Below are 26,293 nucleotides of genomic sequence, written 5' to 3' on the forward strand. Positions count from 1 at the left end.
GATCTCTAGGCTGTTACTAAACTTTCTTGCCCGCAGCAAAGCCTCACTTTTTAAATTCACTGATAAATGCAAGAGCCCATTAGCTTAAAGGAGGTAGACAATGCAGTAAGATGATTCGAACGTCATGGTCATTTCAAATAAACAGGAACATGAGAAATCTTCTAGAACCAAGTGCCAAATCCCTACACCAATATTACAAAAAAAAAAACAATTGCCAAAGTGCCAAACTAGTACTCCAGTAGCTGTTCCATATTCAGATACTACAAATTTTAACCTTCAGTCCCATTAGATGCATCATTTCAGCAGTGCTATCTGCCAAATTACAAGTTTGCTCTCCCATCAGGAGAGCTAACTTCATGATATGTGTTTACTTGCCATTAAAAAACGTAATTACCTAACATTTGTCCCACCTATCTCGGGTCTTGAGAGGTGCAGACAGGATACTGACCTAACCTTTGGCATTTTCAGAGTGGCCACTCTCAGACTTAAAACAGTTGAACCCACATTCTCAGACTTGTCAGCCTGAGATTCTATAATTACACCAAGCAATGGCCCCATAAAAACAAAAAAAAAAAAATCAATTGAGTTTGTATACATGGAATTGCAGTCCCTGATCTTTGACAATAATTGACGCCTTTTGAAACCTAAAAGCATACTATGCTTGAACTGATAATTTCATGAGAGATATGCATCATAACAGAACAACAAAACAAGGAATGCCTGTTCATGCAATTGACGCACATAACTTATTTGAGATGCAAATTTTGTGCAATCACCAGATCAAACCCTTTTTTCTAAATCTATCAACACGGTCAGTGCTCATTCGTGATTTTTCAGGCTTGTTTGACTTTTTAGACTTCTCTAGTCGACTATCTAAGCTGTTCCTAGAGACCTCAGGGTAGTCGGTGCCTACTTCAATTGCATCTGAAGTTCCTCTTTCAGCTGGTTTACTCTTATCATCGGACTCGATCTTTGTTCTTTTATGACCATTTGTAGCAGCCTTTGATTTACCAACCGTCAACACAAATTTCTTCAGATGTTTAATGTACTCGGTGAAAAGTTCAAGATTGCAGTGGCCACCACCATTTATCCAGAGAGGTTCATACTTTTCCTTGCAAAGCTCCCAAAGCTGCCTCCCATGGGACCAATCTACAACTTCATCTGCTGTACCCTAAGTAAGGGGAAAATACACTAGTAATTAAAATCAATAATCATTACCAAAAAATCGAGTTCAACAAATTTTACAAATAAAGAATTTATGCATGTTATACAATTACTGCAAGGATAATTTTTATTTGTTCTATCCATAAGAGCATACTTTGTTTTTTTAAATTCAGTTTCTTTTTTTTTTCAATTCCTAGTATATTTCTCCTCCATAAAGGGTGTTTTCTGAGCCACGGCCCTCCCTAACCAAAGGCCTTCTGTTACAGTAACAAAGAGAATTTTATTGAAAAAACCAATGATGTAAATAAAAATAAGAATAGTGAAAATTAACCAGAGGAAACTCTAGAAACAAGGAAGAAGAATCGAGTGGAAACTGCCAGAGGTAAACTACGCAAAACTGAATTTTGATGGAAGCTCTATGGGCAACCCAGGAGTGGCAGGAATTGGAGGAGAAATCAGAAATGCAGAATGCAAGATATTATTACTGGCTGTATCTTTAGGGCCAATTGGTATTACAAACTCAACAAAGGCTGAGTAGGCTTTATTACAGGGCCTCCGATTGGCAAAGCAATTGGGTTTTCGTCCGTTGGAAGTAGAAGAGGACTCAAAAGTTGTAATCTCTTGGGCAAGATGTAATAGACATGTCTCATGGACCCTCAAGCATATCTTCAGAGAAGTGGAAAGATTAGCAAAGGATATAAATGCTGATTTTAAGTGGATCAAGAGTGCAAATGGGTTAGCAGATACTTTAGCCAAACAAGGGGCTGCAAGGCAGCATATATATTGGGACTCGTTGTAACTTTGGTTGTAATCCTTGGGGATGACTTTTGGGTCATCAGTCTGTAATTTACTCCACATATTTTAATTAATGAAACAATCTTTATTGCTGATAAAAAAAAATTAACCATAGAGGATTAAAGTGGCTCCACTCTTATAATGCATTCACATCTCATACTTGGCTAAACTATCAGCCTTGTCAGTTGTTTACCAGAAAAAGAAAAAAATCCTGGTCAGTTGCCACTGGTCATCCTTGGTTGAGAAAACAACTAGATGCTCATGGTAGGATAATATCCTAAGTTTCTTTTAATGGTACTAAAATGATATTAAACAGATTCATTATGTACCAAATATTAGCCACTATTTATTTTGATAAATAACTATTAGCCAATATTTCAGTAATATTTTTTGGAAATGTTGCTGTTTTAAAGAACTCTGCGACAATTTTTAGATTCTTGTAAACACATCTTATACATTTGATAAAAAAGAACTTTTATCTTTCACAATCTGTCATAAAGATTAGCAGAGAGGAACCAACTATTTGTATCATTAAGTATCTTTAGCTGTTAAATTTTCATTTGAGATTAGTTTTGGAAAGGAAACATGAATCTTTTTTATGAACATGATCCTACAAAACTAAAACAGGGAAATGGCACAAATATCAGATCTTAGGAAGGCAATTGGAGTGGTGCTGGCAGTAAGGCTTTATAGAGTATTCTCTCAAGTTAGTATAAACATTTCCGGCATTTTATCTTTCCTTTTTTGCCCAGGTACTTACTTCTTTGGGCATGCCAATGGTATCTAGTCCATGCCTCTTGGACTTTGCTCCTTCAGTTTGTCATGCAATCCTCTCTTGGCCCTCACTCTCAGCAGGCGGTATGGAATCAACTCTTTCATTCATGGTTTACTATTGTTGCGTTGTTTGGACAGAGTGGAAACAAGAGGGCATTTGCTGGGTTAGAATATTGCTGGACAGTTGAGGAAGAGAGGAACCAGAGAAGTTTTGTTGTGTTATAAAGACTCTTTTAGTTCATTTATGTGTGGATGTCAGAAGCATTTGTTATGGATTGGGTTTTGGCACCAAATGACTTTTTTATGGATAACATGAAAATTTTATTAAAATATGGGAAATGGATAGGAATTAATGTACAAGGAGGAATGTGCCAAAGCAACCCTTAACTACAATGGGGAAGTCACAGTCCCCAAGTTTTTCACATGTAGGGGCATTTTAGATCATTCATCTATCTATTCTCTCGAATGAAATGGTTTCTTGAACACGGTAGAAAAGCAAAAGATCAGAAATTGTTTACTTGATGAAAATGATCAAACAAAAAAAAGAACAAAAAAAGGGTCAAGGGCTGAAAGTTGGAAATCTCTCAACCATCAAGAATTGTTAGTGGAAAGTGATTCAATGGTAATTGTTGTGTGGCTCAAGAACAACAGTCCAGAACTTTGGCAATGCAGGAAAAGACACCTAGCTGAAGAAATGAGAACGACTTTCACTTGAACTCAAAGATTAGCTATGGAAGATTCACTGGTCAGACAAGTTTCTTCTTTTCTGTTTTTTTTTTTTTTTTTTTTTTTTTGTTCTAGGGGAGCGAGGGTTCATTCCTAGAACCACTGCTGGTTCTAGCTATCTGGAGTCTTGGGAGGGGTAGACTGTATATGGTCCTAACTAGACCTGTTCATGGGTCGGGCCGGGATTTTACTCTTCATGAATAGAAATTTGTTAGGCCCGAGCCTGAGCTTGGCCCGACCAACGGGCCTACAACTTGGGCCCGAGCCCGGCCTTGATAAAAAGCCCGAAGCCCGAGCCCGAACCCGAGCCCGAAGCTCGACGGTGACTGTGTTCGCTGGAGCTGAGTTCGCGATGACTATGAGCTGTGATTTTAACAGTGAAAAGTGTGTTAGTTCGCGTCTGGGAAAGAGAGAGAGAGAGAGAGAACTCGCCACCGCCGCCGGTGCCTATATTCGCCGCCTCACCGGTGTCTGAGATTTGAAAGAGAAGTGAGAAGAAAAACGAGAGAGAGAAAGAAAGAGAGAGAGAGAGAGAGAGAGAGAGAGAGAAGGAGAGGACTCACCGCCGGAGTTGTTGCGTCGGTGAATGTTCGCCGCCTCGCCGGTTGTGTGGCTGCCTGAGAGTGTGAGGACTGAGGAGGATGTGAAGACTGAAGAGAAGAGAGGTTCTGCTAAGGGGAAAGAGGTGAAAGAGAAGAGAGGTTCGGCTTCGGGAGTTAGGGTTTTTTAAGTTTAGTCTATAGGTCGGGTCGGGCCGGGCTATTTTGGCAAATCCCGAGCCCGGCTCGAATATATTGCAGGCCGGGCTTTTCGGCCCGGGGTTAAGCCCACGGTCTCATTTGTGTGTTCAAGCCCGTCCGGGGGTCGGGTCGGCCCGTCGGTCCACCCGGCTCATGAACAGGTCTAGTCCTAACCTTCAGTTGCCAACTGAGGGGTGGCTCAGTTGGTATGTTAGCTGGTTTGTTCCAGCAGAGACGGGAATTCGAATCCCACTACCAACAAATGTGGGAATGGGGGGGTAAGACTGGTAACTGTGGTCCTGCACTACTCAAACAACCCCTATGGGCTTTTTTTTTTTTCTTTTTTTTCAAAAAGGTAGCATCTCAGACTCGAACTTACATTCTCACACTCTCCAGCCCAAGATTTTACCACTACACCAAGACAAGAAATGCTAACAGATTAGGTAGAAGGTCTAGCCTAAATTCTTTTGAGATTCTTGGCATGCTTCGTTCGTCATCTATACACTATTACTCCTATATCAACAATCAGATTTCCTAGTCAATCAAAACAGTCCAATAAGGAAATGAATAAAGACCAAGACAATGAGGTTAAAAATGTAATCGGTGAGAAGTAAAACTACTTACATGAATTATTAGGACTGGACAGTTCACCATGCCAATTTTGTCAATATTCTGGGAGGAAAAGCAGAAATAAATAAGTTCCCCATTACCACATAAAAGGGCATATACACAAAATTAAAGATCTAATATTACCTTATAGATGTCAAACCAGTATGTTCGTTTGACAGGATACAATACTCGCAACCCAGAAAGAATGGGACTATGAAGAACTACAGCTCTCAAGTTTGGCAAACGGGAAGCAAGATCAAGAGTTGGACCACTTCCAACTGACTGACCATATAATATTAAATCCTCATCTTTTACTCCATATTGCTCCTTCAGGCATTTATAAGCTGCCTCTATGTCTGCATACGTATTAGATTCAGTGGGCTGTTTCAAAAAAGGCAAAGAATGACAGTCATAATCAGAAAAGATGCATGAGATAGCAAGAAGGATGTCTCTATTTTTAGGTCTATCATAATGTTGATTTTGGTTTGTTTAGGTTTGGTAGTATTGGTAATGGGTTATTAGGGTTGTTTTAAAAGTCAAGTCTGCATTTGAGTGTCCATATGGGTTAGGGTTTGTCTTAATTTTTAAGCAATTAGCATTTGTTTATGGTCTATTTGAAGTCCAGATTGGAGTATAAAAAGGGAGACCTGAGCTCTTATGTTGAGTCTATAAATAAAGCCATTGTAATTGAAATTTAAGAGTTGAATTAATCAAATAAAAGTTTGTTTGGAAGTCAGCTGCAGGTAAGAGTGTATTTTCCTCTCTCTCTATTTTTTTATCACTCCATCTCTAAAGCTGCAATCTATCTCCTCTCTTCTCTATTTCAGATCTGTATCTCAATTTCATAAATCAGATCCTTAATTTCCCTTATCTACCTACACACACCATAACAGGATCTTTCTCCTTCCCGTCCTACATCAGTTCTAACCCCCTTCAGCTTGTAAAAGAATGTGAAAATCATCAAATAAAATTTCTGCCAAAAAATTGACAAAGGATTAATGACCAATCAAAACGTAAGTAAATGCAAACTCTTGTAAAAGTGAACGTTACATGTTTTTTCTCAAGAAAAAAATAGTATTGGTGAAAAAAGTCCTTTAATTTCTCAAAATGGAAATTCATTGCATTTCTTTTCTTCCAACAGCAAACTCTCCACATTTCCACCAAAGTTCAAACCCATAGATGACAAATCCAAAAATAAATTTAAAAAACTGGGAAAATTACTTAAAAGGGCATTATAAATTAGTAGATGGTTCACTAACTAGCCATCTAAATACAACATGCATCAGAAGAAACATCCTTTGCATGATAAGATGGATGATCAATTACTACCATCTTCTCGAGGATGAATTTCCATGCAAAGTGAGCCATTTTGAATGAGATTTCAGAACTCCAAAGCCAAGATGAAGATTATTTTGTTATCAATAACAGTAAAGATACAAATGAACAAAAGAACTGGCACGCAAGAACAAGGGCCGGTGGACTATGGGCCCAACACAACATTCACCTGAAAAGATACAAAAGACACAGTAGGACTACTGAAACAAAAACATAATTAAAACTAGCCTGGAATGAGCCATCTGCTACTATACTCCTACTCATGCAACATAGAGATAGCAAAGCTCAGGTTCCATCTGAATCCATTAAATGCTTAATTAAGGAGTGTCTCGCTAAGCTCCAGATGGAAACAAAGGTGGGCCACGCGTCAGCGAACCAAACCAAGGTGACCCAGCCCCCCCCCCCCCCCCTTTTGGGCCTCAGTTGGCCCATGGTAGTCAGAATGATATTATTGGGCCAGGAAATCAGCACCTAGTCCAGTCAAGGTTTTTTAGCTCTAATACAGAAGTTGGGCTTGGGCCTAAGGATCCAAAAGACCTGAATCCCCCTTTGGAGAGCGGGTCCATCTGAATCCAACTTTAATTGATTCAGCTGGGGATTGTCTTCAGAGTGTCAAGGCAGGGGCCGATCAGAAGTCGCAGGAGTGTTGGGCACTAGTTTCTGGTAGAGAGAAGATGGGTGGGGCGGGGGGAGCCGGGGACCTGGGCTCGGGGGTCGTGAAGCCTTCACCCTCCCAAATGGTTGTGTTGGAAGGTGAGGTTCAGCAAAAGCCAAACCTGTTAGAGGAACAGAGTGACGAAGTGGATCTGTTGGAGGTGGACCCGATTTTGATGGTAGCTGCAGAATCTCAAACTACGGTTGATGGAGGTGGACAAGAGGTTTTGGGGCTACAAGGGGAAGGGAGTAAGCTCTGGAGTTCAGCTAGGGGAGTCTCTTCGGTTGGGCAGCTGCAGGATGACAATAATGAATTGTTGGCTCAGCCGAAGCTGGTTGGGGAGCAATCGGTAAGTGGTTCTAAATCTTCTTGGGTTTCTTCTAAAAGCTATTGGGGATGGGAAAATTCCTAGGGATCTCACTAGAAGGAATGGAAGAGTAGACAATCAAGTATCTGGAAGGGGTTGAGAGAAGAATGCATGTTGCAAGGGGTAAATCCGCAGTAAAGAAAGGGGGTATTAAATCCAAACAAAGTAGAGAACTGTTACGTTTGACCTGGAACCTTAATGATAGAGGGGGGAGGAGTGAGGGGAGATTGAAGCGGGGGGAAAGGCTTAAGTGCCTATTATCATTCTTGGTGGTTTTGATATGGAGTTCAAGATTCTTTCTTGGAATGTTAGGGGTTTGGGGTTGGGGAGAAGAAAGTTGGTGGTCTATGATTCTCTGAAAACTTCAGGCTCAAAGGTGATTCTGATTCAAGAAACTAAATTGGAAAGTGTGGAGGCAGCAGTGATTAGGAGTGTCGGGGGGAGGGCGAGGTTAGATGGAGGTCAAAGTCTGCTGTTGGAAGTGCAGAGGGGTTACTGAGCATGTGGGACCCAACAGTGTGTAATCTGATTTCATCTCAGATCGGGAATTTCTCAATTTCTCTTGTTTTGAAGTTGGCTGATGATAATGTTTGTCAAATAACAAATGTGTATGGCCTTAATAATAGAAATCAGAGGGAGGAGTTTTGGGAAGAGCTGGCTGTGACCAGGGGGAATCTTTCTTGCCCGTGGATTATTGACGGGGATTTTAATGTCACATTGTCGGTGGAGGAGAGAAGCTCGGGTGGGAGAAGATCGAGGGATATGGTGCAGTTTGCTGAATTTATCAACAGATTTGAACTCCAAGACCTTCCTCTTCATGGCAATAGGTTTACGTGGACCAACAATCAAGATCTTCCTACTCTGGTGAGGCTGGACAGATTTCTGGTTACATCTAATTGGAAAGAGGCCTTTCCGGAGATTAAGCAGATTGCTCTCCCTAGGCCGGTGTGGGATCACAGTCCAATTCAGCTGGTTTGTGGTGCTAGGACGAGAGCCAAAGTTCCTTTTAAACTAGAGAATGCCTGGTTTGAGGATGCAAATCTTGTTCCTCTGTTGAAGTCAGTCTGGGAGGAGCAGCAGGTGGAGGGTACTAGTTCTTTCATATTGGCAAAGAAACTGGGGCCATCAAGGCAAGATTAAAGATTTGGAAGTTGGAAAAGAACTTTAATTCAGATACAGAGAAGAAGGCTCTTCTGAGTCTCATAAAGGAGATAGATACAGCTGAAGAGCTTGGTCCTATTGCTGAGGAGTTCAGATTAAAAAGACAGGAGGCTAAACTGAAGTTTGATAAATTGGCGGTGGTGGAAGAAATTAAATGGAGACAAAGAGCAAAGGTTGTGTGGCTGAAAGAGGGGGATAGGAATACCCATTTTTTCACAAAATGGCAAATGTTAGAGCTAGAGCTTCTATAATTACCAGGTTGGAGGGGGAGGGCAGGGTAGGTACCTCTGAGTCTGAAATGAAGGTTGTGGCATCAGATTTTTATAAGAAGCTGTATAAGGAGCCTTGGCCTTTCAGACCTTTTCCTAGGTCCCTTCCTTTTAATTAGTTGAGTGAGGAGCAATTGAGGGTCCTTTCTCTAAGGAGGAAATCAAAGGGGCAATCAAATTGTTGGTAGATGAGAAGTCCCCTAGCCCGGATGGTCTTACTAATCTCTTTTACATTAAATGCTGGGATGTTGTGAGACAGGACATTATGAATGTCTTCCAGGATTTTTTTTGAGAGGAGTTCCTTGCAGAGAAGTCATAAGGGATTTCAGGCCGATTAGCCTTCTGCATAGTTTTTATAAAATCTTAGCAAAAGTGCTTGCTAAAAGATTAAAAGGAGTACTCGGTAGTGTCATCTCAAACAACCAAAGTGCTTTCATTCTGGGTAGGCAGATGTTGGATTCGGTGCTTATTGCCAATGAGCTCATTCACTCAAGGAAAAAAGAAGGTTCCCCAAGTTTGATTTGTAAACTTGACATTGAGAAGGCCTATGATCATGTTAACTATAGATGTGTGGACCTTGTGCTGCATCAGATGAATTTTGGACAAAAATGGAGAAATTGGATTAATGTTTGTATCACTTCTCCAAAGTTCTCAGTCCTGGTAAATGGGCAAACTGCAGGTTTCTTTGATAGTTCCAGGGGCCTCAGGCAGGGAGACCCCTTGTCTCCTCTTCTTTTTATTTGTCTAATGGAGATCCTGACTTTATTCTGCAAGAAGGTTGCAAGCTCAGGAGAGTGGGCTGGTTTTGCTATGGTGCCGGGGGGAGAGAAGGTGAACATTCTTCAATTTACAAATGATACTCTATGGTTTGTGGATGTCTCTCCCTTTCAGGTGGAGCTTGTCCTTAGAACCCTATCTTGGTTTGAAGTGATTACAAGGCTAAAAGTTAACTGGAATAAAAGCCAAATCATCCTAGTTGGCCAAGTCTCTAACTTAGTTGAATGTTTAGATAGTTTGGCTTGTCAGATTGGTTCCCTCCCAGTTAAATATCTGGGCCTCCCGTTAGGGGTTAGTGGTGGTGATGTAGTGCAATCCGGTCACTCCTAACTGGCACTCACGTGGCTCTTGGAAGATACCTGAGATGGAGAAGAAGAAGAATCCCCGGGGGCTTACCCGACGGGAACACTCCGATGCTTAAGTTAGTACTCTGTAGGAGAAGCAAGGAGAAGACGAAGGCTAAGACTGCCGATAGCGCGAGTGTGGAAGATGATACCTGTCCTCCTTGATATTAAGTCCCTTATAGCTGAAATCCGTTGCCTCTGGCTCCTTGGCTTCTGATAGGGCGGGTATAACCGCCACTGTCAACCTGCCACAGACATTATTGGCAAGGCTGAGGTGGCACGCGTGGGGCCGTCCCCGCAGGGTACGTGCCTGTCAGGTGTAAGGCACCTTCTATAGGTGGCAGGCACAACGCTGCCTGACGAGGGACATGGCTGTTGTCCCCAAATTTTTCGGGTACGGTGATTGGGCAGGAGATCTTCCTGCCCTCCTTCTGCAGCTTGCCGAGCTGCCACATACCGAGCCGCCTGGGGCAGATCCGTCCCTGCCTCGAAGCACCGAGGTGCTCCCTCCGAAGGGGGTGGGGAGGAGCTTGGGGTTCCTTGGGGGGAGCCCGGGCTCTCCAAGCTAGGCGGGAGGCTGAGTTACCGAGGTATTAGTCCTCGGCGAGTTGTCAGTCCTCGACTTGGCGTGTCCTTCCTGCCGAGTCGAGATCATGCTGTCGGGCTGAGCTGTTCACCAAGCCAGGTTTTGCGCACGTGTCCTTGGGCCACGAGGTCGGGCCAAATCGTCCTCCATCAATTGCCCCCCACTCCCCGTGCTGGGGACGAGGCCCCAATGCGAGGAGTTCATGGTTTTCAGGCGGATTTGGCTTGGCACTCACACTGCGATGTTGGGCGGTTTAGTGGCTGGACTGGTTGGGTATTCGGTTTGCATGGGAAAAACCCATGTCTCATGCAATTTATGCGCGGACGTCACGCGCTTTATGCTGCACGGACGCCAAAAAAACGCGCTAAATCAAATTCGCATTGAGAGTCTCACAGTCGGTTTCTTTGAGGTCCGTTGGATTGATCCAATCTTGACCGTTGGTCACCGGGCCCCGCATCTATAAATAGCGGGATTTTGGCCATTTTCTTTCGCTGCTAAGTGTTTTTCGCCTTGAGCTCGCGTCTAAGGTCTCCAACTCGGGTCTTTCAGCTCGGTTTCGTCTATTTCTGGTGAGTCCCTGAGTCTTTCCTTCTTTCTTTTTTCCTCAGTCCGTTCTCCCTTATGTCTAGCGAGAGCAGTTTCTCGGATGAGCCCGAGGCGGGCACCTTGGGTCATGGTCCCTTCTGCAGCCCGGCCTTCCCGCAAGGCACGGGCAGCCTCGGGTAAATTGGCGTCCACCTCTCATCGAGGTCGAGTGCTGGACCAGTTTGGTCCCTCTACCCTGACGCCAGAGAGGCTTCAAGACCTCGTCCAACAGTTCAACCTTCCTTCAGAGTACTCCTACAACCCTCCTACCGGCAATTTCCCCTGGGAGCACGGTCCGGATGAGGTCGTGATCTTCAAAGAACAGCTCGTCAGTGGGCTTCATCTCCCTCTTCACCCCCTTATCCCCGAGGTGTTGGGGCGTTTCAGCATCACGCTGGATCAGCTTCACCCCAACTCCATTCGGAATTTGGTAGGAACCATTTCCCTCTATCACGAAAGGCGGTTCTCTTTGGACGCGAACATACTCTGCTCCATACTACTGATAAAAAAGAGCGCCTCTAGTGCTCCCCCTGAGCATGGGCAGGTCTACTACTTGTCTCCTCGCCCAGGCTTCAAGATACTGCACAAGTTCCCGAGCAAGGTCCCGGCTTGGAAGCGGGACTACTTTGTGGTACGGGCCAGCACAGGGTGGCCCTTCCTCGCTAGTTGGAGGGTGGCTACCCAGGCTACTAGCATCGCCCTCAACCAGCAGACGTGGGAGACCTTCCACTCGTGGGCTCAGGCTGAGCTCGATCATCGGAAGTACATCACCAAAGAGAAGCTCATTCAGGCCGGTTTGAGCCCGGGTAGGTCTATTTCTGTCTTTTGGCGCTTTGCTTTTATCTGCTTGTTGTCTTCGGGTTTGCTGACGCCAATTTTGTTGTAGGCCCCATGGACGAAGAAGAAAGGATTACGGCTACCAGACTCCTCAACCAAATGAAGAAGAGGAAGAAGCGGACTGCCAAGAAGGCTCGCATGGAGTCGTCGAGGGCTCCCTCTCCCGAACCCGATCAATTTCGGGCTCCCGCCCCTGAGACCAAGCTCAACATTGCCCCTCTAGTGATAGATCTGGAGGGTGATTTTCCACCCCAAAAGCCTGAGGCTGCGGGGGGGCTGGAGGACAAGCCAATCGGGGCTGCCGCTGAGGCTCTGAGTTCTGTTGGGGCGACTGTTGAAATATGATTCAACCTCAGACCCATTTGAATGTAGCGGACAACAGCGGGGCTCGAGAATTGATGTGTATTCGAATCATAGGAGCTAGTAATCGCCGATATGCTCATATTGGTGACGTTATTGTTGCTGTAATCAAAGAAGCAGTGCCCAATATGCCTCTAGAAAAATCTGAAGTGATTAGAGCTGTAATTGTATGTACATGTAAAGAACTCAAACGTGACAACGGTATGATAATACGATATGATGACAATGCAGCAGTTGTCATTGATCAAGAAGGAAATCCAAAAGGAACTCGAGTTTTTGGTGCGATCGCTCGGGAATTGAGACAGTTGAATTTTATTAAAATAGTTTCATTAGCCCCTGAGGTATTATAAATACTAATAGATGAGACCATGATAGGGTATCTGAAATAAATTAAATTAACTGAAAACTGAAAAAAATTCAATTAAAAATGAATTAGTAGATTGTGTCTCACGCATATACCTTTAAAATTCATAAAAAAAACACAGAGCATGTTGATTATATCGAAACTCGGAGGCACCAATAATTATAATTTGTCATGGGTAGGGACACTATTGCCGACATAATAACTTCTATACGAAATGCTGACATGGATAAAAAAAGAACGGTTCGAATAACATCTACTAATATTACCGAAAACATTGTGAAAATACTTCTACGAGAAGGTTTTATCGAAAACGTGAGAAAACATCAGGAAAACAACAAATATTTTTTGGTTTTAACCCTACGACATAGAAGGAATAGGAATAGGCCATATAGAACTATTTTAAAACGTATCAGCCGACTGTTGAGGCCACCGAAGAGTCGGCTCAGCATGCTGTAGAGGCGGTGGCATCCAATTCAGGGACTGGAGAGGAGTCCATCTTGGATCCCGAGGTTGGCCTCAACCGAAGTAAGAGGGGCATCATTAGTGCAGAGGTCGTGAGTTGGGCCGAACTTTCCCCTGGTCAGCTCGGGGGCCGCGTTGCAACCAACATCATGGTGGTAAGTTCATGTTCCGTGAACCAGCACTCTATCTCCCCCTTTTTTTTCCTTTTTTTTGCTGACCAGTTTCCTTCTGCCAGGCGAACACCGCCATGCACGCCTTGACTTTACAATCTGACAGACACCTAAGGCACGCTTTGGCTACTGAGGAGTCGTCCCGCGTGGCTCATGCCGAGCTGAAGGCAACACAGGACAAGGTCCATCAGTTGGAGAGTGCCGTTGCCGCTCAAAGAAGCCTAAATGATGCCTTGACATTAGAGAGGGAGGATCTGGCCCGTGAATGAGACAGACTGAAGGCCAAGGTGAACGGGCTCCAAGTTGGTCAGGAAGCCCCAAAGCTCGAGGTGGCAAGCCTCAAAATGGCCCAGAAGGCTTCGCAGCTCGAGATGCAGGTCCTCAAGGAAACCAAAGAGGCCTTAGAGCGCGAGGTGGAGTCTCTTAAGGCCGATATAAAGGAAAAGACGGAGATCTTCGACGATGCTTTGGAACAGACCAAGGTTCAGTCCGTCGTCGACTACGTCAAGTCTTCGAGGTTCGACAATGTAATGTCAAAGGCCTACCGTAGGGGGTTCAAGCTCAGCCGATGGTGGATAAGGCATGCCTACCCCAACCTGGATATAAGCGCCTTCACTTCTTTCAACATCACGGATGACATGGCGCGCCAGGCTGCGAATGACCCAGACTCTGAAGATGATGGCGGCAACGGAGAGGTTGACACTACCGATCTAACTGATTCTTCCGAGGAGATCCCTAAAGAAGCCCCGAGTAAGGCTGATGAGCCTCCCAAATAGTCAAGTGCTCCTTGTGCTCTGGGCCTGCGAGCCCAATTCCCTTCTCTTTGTACTAAACATGTTTAAGTAATGAAATTTATGTAATGAAGCTTATGTATTGAAGGGATATTTTTTGCCAAGTGTTTGTGCAATTTACTCTTGCCAAAATGGTTGTCTCACTGCACGTTGTTATCCTATCGAGTTAAATTCCCGAAGTGGGTGTCCCTTAACTGCCATCACCCCGAACTGCCTCTTAATATTTAGTAGGGGTGATGTGATAGGGCACACCGAGGTGAGTGACATAGTAGGGCACATGCCCGACCCGTCCTCACCTGGGTTAGGTGGACATCAGTTGTCCCTACCGTGTTCAACCTGTTGCATGCCAGGGTGGGCTACTCGTCACGAGGTTCGTGCTCAAACCACCTGCGCCTTGGGCATTGCAAGTACTTAGCTTATGCTGATGAGGCGACTAGGTCTTGTATGCTGCCGAGGTCTTTCATTAGCTCGGCGTTTTAGCCCTTAGGCTAGGGGAGTGGCTCGTGGCCCACTCTTGGAGTTCGCCCACGCCATAGAGGCGACTGGGTCCTATTGTGCCGAGGTCATGTTAGCTCGGTATTCTGGCCCTTAGGCTCTGGGAGTGGCTCGTGGCCTACTCAATTCTTACAGATAATATTGTCTTAAGTTGACGATATTCCATGCCCGAGGTACTTATTTCCTTTTGAGGGTCTCGAGCTCGTATGTTCCTTCCCCGAGCACTCGTTTCACTCGGTAAGGACCTTCCCAGTTGGACCCGAGCTTGCCAGCGCCGAGCTCAGGCACCTTAACCTTACGAAGAACCAGGTCGCCAATGCGGAGGTTCCGCTTCTTGACCCTGGCGTTATAGTACCGAGCTACTCTCTGCTGGTGGGTTGCGGTCCTAATGTACGCGAGGTCTCATACTTCGTCGAGTAGATCGAGGTTGGTACGGAGCTCATCTTCATTCGTCTGGTCATTGTATGCTTCTAGTCGCAAAGTAGGGACTTTGATCTCTGTGGGGATAACTGCTTCGGTGTCGTAGGTGAGGTTGAAGGGTGTTTCTCCCGTGGCGGTCTTCTCCATGGTCCAGTAGGCCCATAGAACACTGGGTAGCTCATCTGCCCACGACCCTTTAGCTCGGTCTAGCCGTGCCTTTAGTCCGCGGAGGATGGCTCTATTCGTGACTTATGCCTGACCGTTTGCTTGAGGGTGTGCGACTGAAGTAAAATTCTGTTGGATTCCCATGTCTTGGCACCAGTCTTGGAATTTGATGTCCTCAAACTGCTTGCCATTGTCAGAAATCAATACCCGAGGTAATCCGAAGCGGCACACGATGTTCTTCCAAAAGAAGTTTTAGACGTTCCGGGCTATGATCGTTACAAGGGGTTTAGCTTCTACCCACTTGGTGAAGTAGTCCACTGCTACTACTAGGAACTTCCTCCCACCCGTTGCTGGCGGGAATGGCCCGAGTAGATCGATGCCTCACCGTGCAAAGGGCCACGGGCTGGTGAGATACTTGAGGTCGGTAGCGGGTTGGTGGTGAATATTGGCATGCCTCTGGCATTTGTCACATTTTCTAACGAGCTCAACAGCATCCGCCTTCATCGTTGGCCAATAATACCCCTGCCGAAGTGCCTTTTGGGCGAGGGCCCTGCCCCCCAAGTGCCCGCCGCACAACCCCTCATGAGTGTCGCGGAGTACGAGCTCGACTTCGGTAGGTCGCAAGCAACACAGGTAGGGGAGCATGTAGGATCTCCGGTATAACCGTTCGTCTATCATGACGTATTTGGCTGCCTGGCACTGCACCCTTCTAGCTGCATTGCGATCTGCAGGGAGGGTCCCGTGTAGCAAGAAGCTCGCGAGCGGGTCAATGCAGCTCGGCTCTGCTTGAACGACGGGAGCGACCTCCTCTGCCCCCCCGAGAATGCTAGGCTGAGGCAGGTCCTCTATGTACACAGTTCTCATGGTGATGTCGCTGGTGCTGGCTAACCTGGACAGGGCGTCGGCCTTAGCGTTCTCCGACCTAGGGATTTGTCTGATGAAGTGTGATCGGAAGTTGAGCAGGGCTCTTTGACTTTGGCTAAGTAGGCGACAATGGTTGGCTCGCGAGCTTCGTACTCGCCAGTGACCCGGTTGACCACAAGCTGGGAGTCGCTGCAGATAACGATGTGCTTGGCTTTTACTTCTCTGGCTAAGGCTAGTCCAGCTATCAACACCTCGTACTCTGCTTCATTGTTAGATGTCGCGAACTCGAAGCGTAGCGCGTACTCCAGTTTCGTGCCACTTGGGCTGTGCAGGACTATTCCAGCTCCACTGCCCTGTTGGTTTGAGGAGCCATCTATGTGAAGAATCCAGGGCTCCTCATCCCAGCTCGCGCTTGGCCGAACTAGGATAGATGCCACAATGGCTGCTACCTCACGGGGCTCGGACTCAACCGACTTGGGAGCTTCAGGCTCACCCGAATTGGGGACCTCGTGCTCAACCGGCCTGGGAATTTCGGAACTAAATGTGCATTCGGCAATGAAATATGCTAAGGCTTGAGCCTTAATGGCAGCTCGCGGCTTGTATTGGAGGTCGTACTCACTAAGCTCAACGGCCCACTTCGTCAACCGACCAAAGACCTCAGGCTTGAGTAAGACTTGCCTCAGAGTTTTGTCGGTGAGGACGATAACAGTGTGAACCTGGAAGTACGGGCGAAGCTTCTGAGCTGCAATTACTAGTGCGTACGCTAGCTTCTCTATCTCCGGATATCTCGTCTCTGCTCCCTGCAATATTTTACTAACATAATAGATGGGTCGTTGGACCCAATCTACTTCCTTTATTAGTACCGAACTAACCACTTCATCGCTTGCCAAGAGGTACAGTTCTAAAACATCGCCCTCCTCGGGCTGGATTAAGATTGGCATACTAGCGAGGTATTCCTTGAGCTCGTCAAACGCGAGTTGGCAACTTGGGTCCATTCGAACCCTTTGCTCTTTATTGCCTTAAAGAATGGCAAACAGTGGTCCACCGATTTGGACATGAAGCGACTCAGGGCGGCTATGCGGCCATTCAACCTCTAAACCTCCTTCAACTTCCGGGGTGGTCTCATATCTAAGATGGCCTTAATCTTATCCAGGTTGGCCTCAATGCCACGCCGGTTAACGATGTATCCTAGGAACTTGCCCGAGGTCACACCGAATACACACTTGTTTGGGTTCAATTTCATATTAAACTTACGCAAAATTTCAAAAACAAAATGCAAGTCTTGTATTAATCCATGCAAAAATTGAGTTTTGACGACCATGTCATCTACATAGCATTCTACTTTTCTACCAATTAATGGCGCAAACAACTTATTTACAAGCCTTTGAAAGGTTGCCCCTGCGTTTTTCAACCCGAAGGGCATAACCTTGTAACAGTATAGACCAAACTCCGTGATGAAGGCAGTCTTTTCTTCATCTGTCGGGTCCATCTTGATTTGGTTATAGCCCGAATAGGCGTCCAGGAAACTTAGCAACTCGTGCCCTGAGGTCGCGTCTACCAAGCGGTCAATTCTGGGGAGCGGGAAGCAGTCTTTTGGGCAAGCACGGTTTAGGTCGGTGTAGTCGACGCACATGCGCCACTTGCCGTTGGCCTTCTTTACCAAGACGGGGTTGGCTACCCAGCTCGGGTAATGGACTTCTCTTATGAAGTCAGCTGCGAGGAGCTTCTCAACCTCCTCGTCGACCGCTTTCCACTGCTCCGAGGCTAGGTTGCGTTTCTTCTGTCTAATGGGCCTAACTACAAGATCAGTATTCATCTTGTGAGTTATAAGGTCGGGGTCTATACCGGGCATCTCTGCCGCGGACCATGCAAAAATATCTAAATTTTGAAGTAAGAAACTTACCAGTTCGGATCGTAGAGGTTCTTGGACGGAAGCACCGATCTAAAGCGTCCGAGCTGGGTTTGCTGCTGAGGTCGGGACTGCGAATGTTTCTTCCTTGGGCACGGCTCGTTCTTCGCCTTGCTCCGTGGGCTGCTCTAGTTCGAGGTCGTCGGCCACCTTGGTCTTTCCCTTCAGAGCGGCGACATAGCACTTGCGGGACTCGAGCTGGTCGCCTCGCGCTACCCCCACACCGAAGTTTGTAGGGAACTTCATAGCCAAATGATAGGTGGAGACCACCGCCCGTAGGATATGGGTGATCGATCGACCCATTATGGCAGTCGTGACCATCAGGAAGTCATGGTTGAGTCTGACTACACAGGGCCATGTGCCGACTTCCACAGGTACTGTTATTTTCCCAAGGGGTCGGACTTCTTCTCCGCTGAAGCCCACCAAAGGAGTGTCCACGGGCTTCAAGTCACTTTTCTGCAACTACAACTGGTCGAATGCAGCTTTGAAGAGGATATCGGCCGAGCTGCCCAAGTCAACAAGTACGCGCCTGACCTCAAAGTCGTTGATTCTCAGCTTTATCACGAGTGCGTCATCGTGGGGGGTAGTGGATCCCTCGCACATCATCTTCCGTGAAGAAAATTGTCTCTTCCGTCCTCGGCCACTTTAGAGGATTCTGTTCTTCCCGAGCGGCTTCACGAACTGACGTCCGAGCTGCTACTTAAGTACAATCCGCGACGATCGAACCTCCCACTATCACATAGATGGTGCCCCGAACCGGCCTCTCTTCCGGAGGCTGCCTCTGTGACTGTTCGATCGGCCTGTTACTGGACTCAGGAGCATCCTTACCGTGCTCCCCTTGCCGACCTGTTTTATTATTATTATTATTATTATTATTATTATTATTATTATTATTATTATTTTGTACAAAGTTCCTTTAATATCCGCAACGGATGAGCTCCTCAATCTCGTCGCGGAGGTTTTTACAATTTTCGGTACTATGACCGTGATCTCTATGAAAACTGCAGTACAAATTCTTATTTCTTTCATTGGGATTTCCCCTCAAACGGGGTGGCCACTTCACATACGGAGCATCCTTGATCGCCATCAGGATTTCGGCCTGCTTCGCGTTCAGTGGGGTGTAATCAATTCGGTCTGCTACAGGAGCTCGGAACGACTGACCCAGCTTTGCCCCCCGAGCTGCATCCTTTTTCTTTCGGTTGTCCCCTTGACTGGAAGGCTCTCCTTCCTTTTTCCTCTTTTCGGGCGCGCCCTCGCCCTTCTGGCTGATCTCTTCTTCGATGGCTATAAACCTGTCAGCGAGCTTAAGAAATTCGGTTATGATCGCCAGTTGGTTGACGACCATGTGCCATTTGAACTCTTTGTGCATCACGCCTTTCTTGGCTGCTGCAAGGCACACGGCAGGGTGCAGGCGCGGTATCTGCATGCAAGCATCGTTGAACCGCTTGACAAAGCTTCGGATGGACTCTCCCTCTCTCTGCACTATGTTGAGGAGGCTTTCTTCAGTCCACGGGCACCACTTGCTGGTAACAAAGTGGGACGTGAAGGCTTGTGCGAACTGCGCCCAACTTCTTATTGATCCGGGCGCTAGGTTCCGGTACCATGTGCGGGCTACTCCTCTGAAAGTGGTGGAGAAGGCCACGCACATGCACGACTCACTGGCTCTCGCCAGGTGCATCTGCAACTGGAAGGCATCTACGTGATTATTTGGGCCGAACGACCCGTCGTACTTGTCAAGAGGGGGGAGTTTGAAATCTTTAGGCATTGGGACTGCCAGGAGCTCGGGAGATGGAGGGATTGAACTGAAAGGATGGGAGCCTTGACTTCGCCCGAGCTTACCTCTTCTTTGCCTCCAAGCTCGGACAGGTCGTGGGTGGCAAATCGGTGAGCTCGGCGGTGGCGTCTCTGCTTCTTGGCAGGCTCGGCGTTTGTGCTGCTCACCTCTGTGCTATCAGGAGTGGTGTGTGCAGGAAATAGCTCAAGCCGCTGGTGATGGCTGCGGACAGAGGGATCCTGCTTGGAGCCTGTGGCCAGAATCTCAAACCGATTCTCTAGGAACGGGGTATCGGGCTTTGAGGGCCGAGGCAACGTGGACCTAGCGAGCTGAGGTCCTCCCGACCTGACTGCCCGCGGTGAGACCGGAGTGGCCGGTCTTTCTTGTCTGTCGTGGGAGGAGGCCTGGCTCCTAGGAGGGTTCTGGGGGGCCTCTCCTTGGCGAGAAAGGTGCTCCTCCTGAAGGCGAAACCCAGCTCGCTGCGAGGTTGGGTGCCGAGGGGGGAGCTGCGGCTGCTGAAGCTGAGGTTGAGGCAGTTGAGGGAATTGCTGTTGATACTGGTACTGGGAGACCTGGTGTAGCACCTGTTGCTGATAAAGCTGAAACTGTTGAATCTGTTGCATTTGAGCCTGCATGGACCGCATGCACTGCACCAAGTCCTCCAGTTGGTTCAGGTTGGCCGCTGGGGGCACAACTGAGGGTTCGGTGAAGGTTGCTCCGATTGTGGTAGGGAGTGGAGCAACGATGGGTGCCCCTGTAAGAGGCACGTTCAAACTAGGGATCCCGTCCGCTGAGAGGGACGGTGAACTGTCCAATGCAGACAGTAAGAAGCTGGAGCTGTTCCCTGGAGTTATCCATCCCCATGCTTCGTCCGATGTTGCTTGAGGAAGTCATGAGTGTTGAGTTTTCAGGGAAAAAAGAGCTGTAAAGGTTTAGAGAAAGACTTTTCGAAGCGTTTCCCACAAACAACGCCAAATGATGTAGCGCAGTCCAATCACTCCTAGCTAGCACTCACGTGGCTCCTGGAAGATACCTGAGAGGGAGAAGAAGAAGAATCCCCAGGGGCTTACCCGGCGGGAACACTCCGATGCTTAAGTTAGTACTCTATAGGAGAAGCAAGGAGAAGACGAAGGCTAAGAGTGCAGATAGCACGAGTGTGGAAGATGATACCTGTCTTCCTTGATACTAAGTCCCTTATAGCCGAAATCCGTTGCCTCTGGCTTCTGGGCTTCTAACAGGGCGGGTATAACCGCCACTGTCAACCTGCCGCAGCCGTTATTGGTAGGGCTGAGATGGCACGCGCGTGGCCGTCCCCGCAGGGTACATGCCTGTCAGGTGTAAGGCACCTTCTAAAGGTGGCAGGCACAACACTGCCTGACGAGGGACATGGCTGTTGTCCCCAGATTTGTCGAGTACGGTGGTCGGGCAGGAGATCTTCCTGCCCTCCTTCTACAGCTTGTCGAGCTGTCACATACCGGGCTGCCTGGGGTAGATCCGTCCCTGCCTCGAAGCACCGAGGTGCTCCCTCCCGGAGGGGGGAGCTTGGGGTTCCTTGGGGGGAGCCCGGGCTCTCCGAGCTAGGTAGGAGGCTGAGTTACCGAGGTGTTAGTCCTCGGCGAGTTGTCAGTCCTCGACTTGGCGTGTCCTTCCCGCCGAGTCGAGATCATGCTGTCAGGCTGAGCTGTTCACCAAGCCAGGTTATGCGCACGTGTCCTTGGGCCATGAGGTCGGGCCAAATCGTCCTCCATCAGGTGGTTCCTCTGCAATTTGGGTCCCAGTTATTAAGAGATTGGAAAGGAAATTGGCTTCTTGGAAGGCAAAATATCTTTCTTTTGGGGGAAGGTTGACTCTGATTAAGAGCACTCTCTCCAATTTGCCTGCCTATTTCTTGTCTCTATTCTATATTCCTAAGAAGGTTGCAAATCAGATTGAAAAACTTCAAAGGGACTTCCTTTCGAGAGGCTGGGAGGAGGAAAAGAAAGTGCATTTGGTGAGTCGGGAGCAAGTTTGCCTCCCCAAATCTGAGGGGGGTTAGGTATAAGGAAGCTGAAAAATTTTAACTCTGCTCTGCTCGGTAAATGGATATGGAGATTTGCTGTAGAGCCTGATGCTTGGTGGAGATCTCTCATTGCTAGTAAGTATGGTGTGAGTTGGGGAAACTGGTGAACTAGGGATCCTCCTCATAACTGGGGTAGTTCCCTTTGGAAAGGGATTATGAAGACCTATTCAGATTTGGTAAGGGAAGTCTCAATAAGGGTGGGAAATGGTAATAGGACCAAATTCTGGAAGGACCCTTGATGATCAGATGTTCCTCTTGCTGAGTCCTTCCCACTCTTATTTCAGTGTGCATCAAATCAAGAGGCCTCAGTTGCTGAGTGTTATAGCATTTCGAGTGGTTCAGTTCTTTGGATTCCCTCTTTCCGCAAAAATCTTTTTGATAGGGAGGTGGAAGAGGCAGTAAATCTCCTGTCATAACTCCAAAATCAAACTCTGGATTATAATTTGGAGGACAAGTGGTTTTGGAGGTGGAATTCAGATGGTCTATTTTCTGTTAAATCCCTGGCTGCTTTGATTGGAAGGAGGGGTAGGTCTGATTTCCCAGCTCGGAAAATATGGAATCCAAACAGTCCGACAAAAGCATGCTTCCTTGTTTGGACCATGGCTCTAAATAAGTTTCCTTCCAAGGAAAACCTGGTGAGAAGAGGCATTCAGATCCCAGACTTGTCTTGTAGTTTATGTGGTTGCAGTATTGAATCCGCTGATCATTTGTGTATCAACTGTCCATTTTCTGCTCATTTATGGAATCATCTCTTCAACATAGCGAAGATTAGATGGGTGATGTCGAGGTCGGTTGAAGAGTTGTTAAACTGTTGGCAGATTAAGGGTTTGAGCAAGAAAAGGAAGGTTCTCTGGAAGCTGATTCCATTTGTGGTTATCTGGTGCATCTGGACTGAGAGGAATAGAAGGGTATTTAATGACAAGTCTCTTGGGCCGGAGGATCTATCTCAAAAGTTGGTGGGCAAGTTGGTTTCATGGCTGTCTGTGTCTGCTGAATTTAGAAATTGTAATGTATCAGATGTGTTATTTTCTGTTTCTTGATGGCACATGTAATTGCTGTTTTAGATCAGTCAGCCATTTCTGGAACTGATCTCAGCCTCCTATGTGTATCTTTTTCTTAATAAATATTACTTTACCTTTTCCAAAAAAATATAAAAGTAATTCTTATTTCCACATTTATTTTCGCACGTGGAAGTACCAAATGATGATGATGATAATAATCAGTAACCAAAGGGCCTTACTGGTTGAACCATTAACCTATTTAACCAGGAAAATGGACTATGATTAAGACATTAATTCATTTTTTTCTTTATATTTTAGTCATTTCTATCTTTACTAAAAATAATTCTCATTTTTTATTCGAATCAATATTTATGAGATTCGGTCGAATCTTTGGATCAGATCAGATTTGAATATACCCTAATTCAATTTTGATCTGATCTGATCTGATCTGTTTGCATCCCTAGCAAAACACTTGCCTACGATGACCTAGCTAATTAAATTATTGAACCATTTGACATGGTTAGTCGGGTCATGTGTTAGACATTAATGCTCTTTATTTTCTATCCTATTTCTATCATTAATGAAAATAATTCTCATTAATCACACTTTTTTATATGATGAATATATAATATTATAGAATGTACCCAAAATTATCGACAAATTTCTACATTTTCTAGAATTTTATGTATATTATTTAATAATAACATCCATATGACATGGATAGTTTAACCATAACCCATAACTTTGATGGAAAAACCATTTTGCTTTTTCGATTGATTTTAAATCATGTATTCCATTTTCATCATCGATAAAAGTAATTCTTATTTTCACACTTATTTTTGTTTAATATGGTGAGTATATAACAATAGAATTGTATCGAAATGCTTTATAGTTTTCTTTGAGTGTGTGTGTGTGTGTATGTGTGTATGTATGTATGTATGGATGGATGGATGGATGGATGGATGGATGGAAATGGAAATGGAAATGGAAATGGTCATAGATTGACCCATTTGACCCGGATTGTTCGACCATCGACCTACCTACCATCTAGAAATGGAAATGGTTTCATTTTCAAATTGGTTTTAAATTTTGCATTTCATTTATATCATTGATAAAATAATTATTATTTATCATACTTATTTTTGTTTATATTATTGGTATATAATATTATAGATGTGCCCAAAATTGTTTCATATTTTTTGTACTATTCTATTTTAAAATTTTATTTTTAATTATACATCATGGGTTAACCTATTTGACCTGAAAGGTTGAACCACTAACCCACCCCTAGATAGGAAGATGGTTTAATTTCCCATTGGTTTTAAGTTGCATATTTGATGTCCATCATTAATAAAATTATGTCTATTTTGTCATAGTTATATTTTAATATGACAAATATATAATAATAGAAATGTGTCCAATTTTTTTCCAAATTTTCTTTTTTTTCTATATTTTTGTATTTCTTATATTTTTAAATTTGCATTATTTATTGATGACATCATGATTATCCATTTGACCCAAATGGTTGAAGTACTTACCCACGACCTAGATGGAAAATATGATTTCATTTCTAGGTTTATATGACAAATATATAATAATAGAAATGTGTCCATTTTTTTTCAAAATTTCTTCTTTTTTCTATATTTTTTTTTTGTATTTCTTATATTTTTTAATTTGTATTATTTATTTATGACATCACGAAATTATCCATTTCACCCAAATGGTTGAAGTACTTACCCATGACCTATATGGAAAATATGATTTCATTTCTAGGTTTATTTTAAAAATATAAAATTTCATTCTATTAATAATTACTGTGTATGGATTAGTGGAATTTAATGATGATAAACAAAAGTACTTTTTATATTTCTAAATTTGTATTATTTATTTATGACATCATGAAATTATTCATTTGACCCAAATGGTTGAACTACTTACCCACCACCTAGATGAAAAATATGATTTCATTTCTATGTTTATTTTAAAAATATAAAGTTTCATTCCATTAATAATTATTGTGTATGGATTTATTATTGGAATTTAATGATGATAAACAAAAGTATAAATGTTGGATTCAATGAGAGAATGTGATTTATTTAATGACTTAAATGTGAGACTTAATGAGAGGTAATTGAATGTACTTAATTGTATTCTTTTAATTACATTTTCTGCCCTTTCAATGGAGATGAACTAAATTCAAGAGGAGTATTTCAGTTAAGAAAAATTCCAGAAGCCAATACCTCCTCATTCATACTTTTGTAAGTAGTATAGATTTATTTTCTAGTTGCAGGTGTCTTAAGAATACAGTTCTGTTATTCAGAATTTAATTGCAATTTCAAAATTACTACTTATGGTAACTTTTGGACTTACTATTTATCGCAATTCTCCTAACTACTACTTTTTTAGTAAACTCATGATTTACTATTTTTAGTCATTTCTGGTGTCTTTAAATTAAGTGGTTTTAGTGGGATTAGGAAAGTGTTATTAGAGTTGGGCATGGATCCGCTACCAACAAAATTCTCCCAAGAGGCCACTAAATCTGTACATTGGAAACATCTCCCTTGTCATTCATAGGGAGATGTTCCCAATGTGCGGCTACAGTGGACAGTTGGGACATGTTGGGAGCGTATTGTTGGTAGCAGATCTGAAAATATTAAAGTTATGTTAGGAGTTAAAGTCCTTATTTAAGTGTCCACATGAGTTACTTATGGATTTGTCTTAGTTTTAAAGCAATTATAAGTTGTTTTGGGTCAGTTTACTAGTCTAAATTGGAGTCTATAAAGGTGCATCCAAGTTCATAAGTTGAGTTTATAAATAGTCATTGTAACTAGAGTTTAAGAAAAGTTGATTTAATGAAATAAAGTTTGGTTTAGTAAATTCTGGTTGTTGCCAGGAACTTTTACCTTTTTTTCACCCTCTCATGTATTTTTTCTTATAAGTGACCTATCTCTTTGTTATTTACCATAACAGGAAGAGTTATTCTCTCTCTAGCCTCTTAATCATTCTTTGGTGGACAGCAAGCCATCTACTTTCTTTCTACCCATATTCTCCATTCCTAATCACCTAAATCCTTTCTTTCACCCCTATAAAACCCACCACCAAATCCTAAATTAGTGGGATCCCTACCCCGTCCGACATCAGCTCTCATGGCTGACTTCAGGATTTAGTGGATAGGCAAAATGCAATGGAATCTAGTTCCATTCGTCATTTGTTGGTCCATATGTAATGAAAGAAAAGGCAGAGTAATTGAAAATAAAGTCAATGCCAGGATGAAAGTTATAGGAAAAGCTGAAAATCACCTAACCAGATGGGCAAAGTGTTCCAAAGGACTTCAGAGAGGCTTCAAGTATGTGAATTTCAGCAATCAATGGAAGCAGAGAATTTTATTATTCTAGCTTTGAAATTCAATTGAGATTTTGTACATTTTGCAAATTTTGTGGTCATATGAAGCTTTGTATCTATTTCTCAATACCGTTTATCAAAAAAAAAGTGACTTATGGATAATATATACCTTGCCAGTTGATTGTCCATAGCCAGAGTAGTCATACCTGAACAGACAAGATACCAGATAATCAAACACAAAAGGAACATATCTGACGTAATAATATTGATTTAAATAAAACTTTCTAAGAAATACGAAACTGGAGTGATAAGCAAACAAGAAGGTTGTGAGAGATTGCACATGTTTCAAGGACATTGCAAAGAACATTACAATTTTTCCAAAAGAAAAATATA

The 26,293-nt window shown here is 44.4% G+C and overlaps 1 protein-coding gene across 1 annotated transcript in view; it reads right to left on the reverse strand.

The window, feature by feature from the left end:
• Positions 1 to 635: 635 nt before the first annotated feature.
• Positions 636 to 26,293, reverse strand: part of LOC148863699 (uncharacterized) — a 31,068-nt gene continuing 5,410 nt past the window's right edge. Inside the window, exons 2-5 of the mRNA XM_088978195.1 lie at positions 26,070 to 26,106; positions 4,953 to 5,189; positions 4,824 to 4,871; positions 636 to 1,171 (exon numbers count right to left, since the gene is read on the reverse strand). Coding sequence (XP_088834321.1) covers positions 773 to 1,171; positions 4,824 to 4,871; positions 4,953 to 5,189; positions 26,070 to 26,106 — 721 coding nt within the window. The 3' untranslated portion in view covers positions 636 to 772. The remainder of the gene's footprint in view (positions 1,172 to 4,823; positions 4,872 to 4,952; positions 5,190 to 26,069; positions 26,107 to 26,293) is intronic.

The sequence above is a fragment of the Nelumbo lutea genome, chromosome 3 (assembly GCF_056320005.1).
Source record: "Nelumbo lutea isolate HS-2025 chromosome 3, American lotus-T2T, whole genome shotgun sequence".
Lineage (NCBI taxonomy): Eukaryota > Viridiplantae > Streptophyta > Magnoliopsida > Proteales > Nelumbonaceae > Nelumbo > Nelumbo lutea.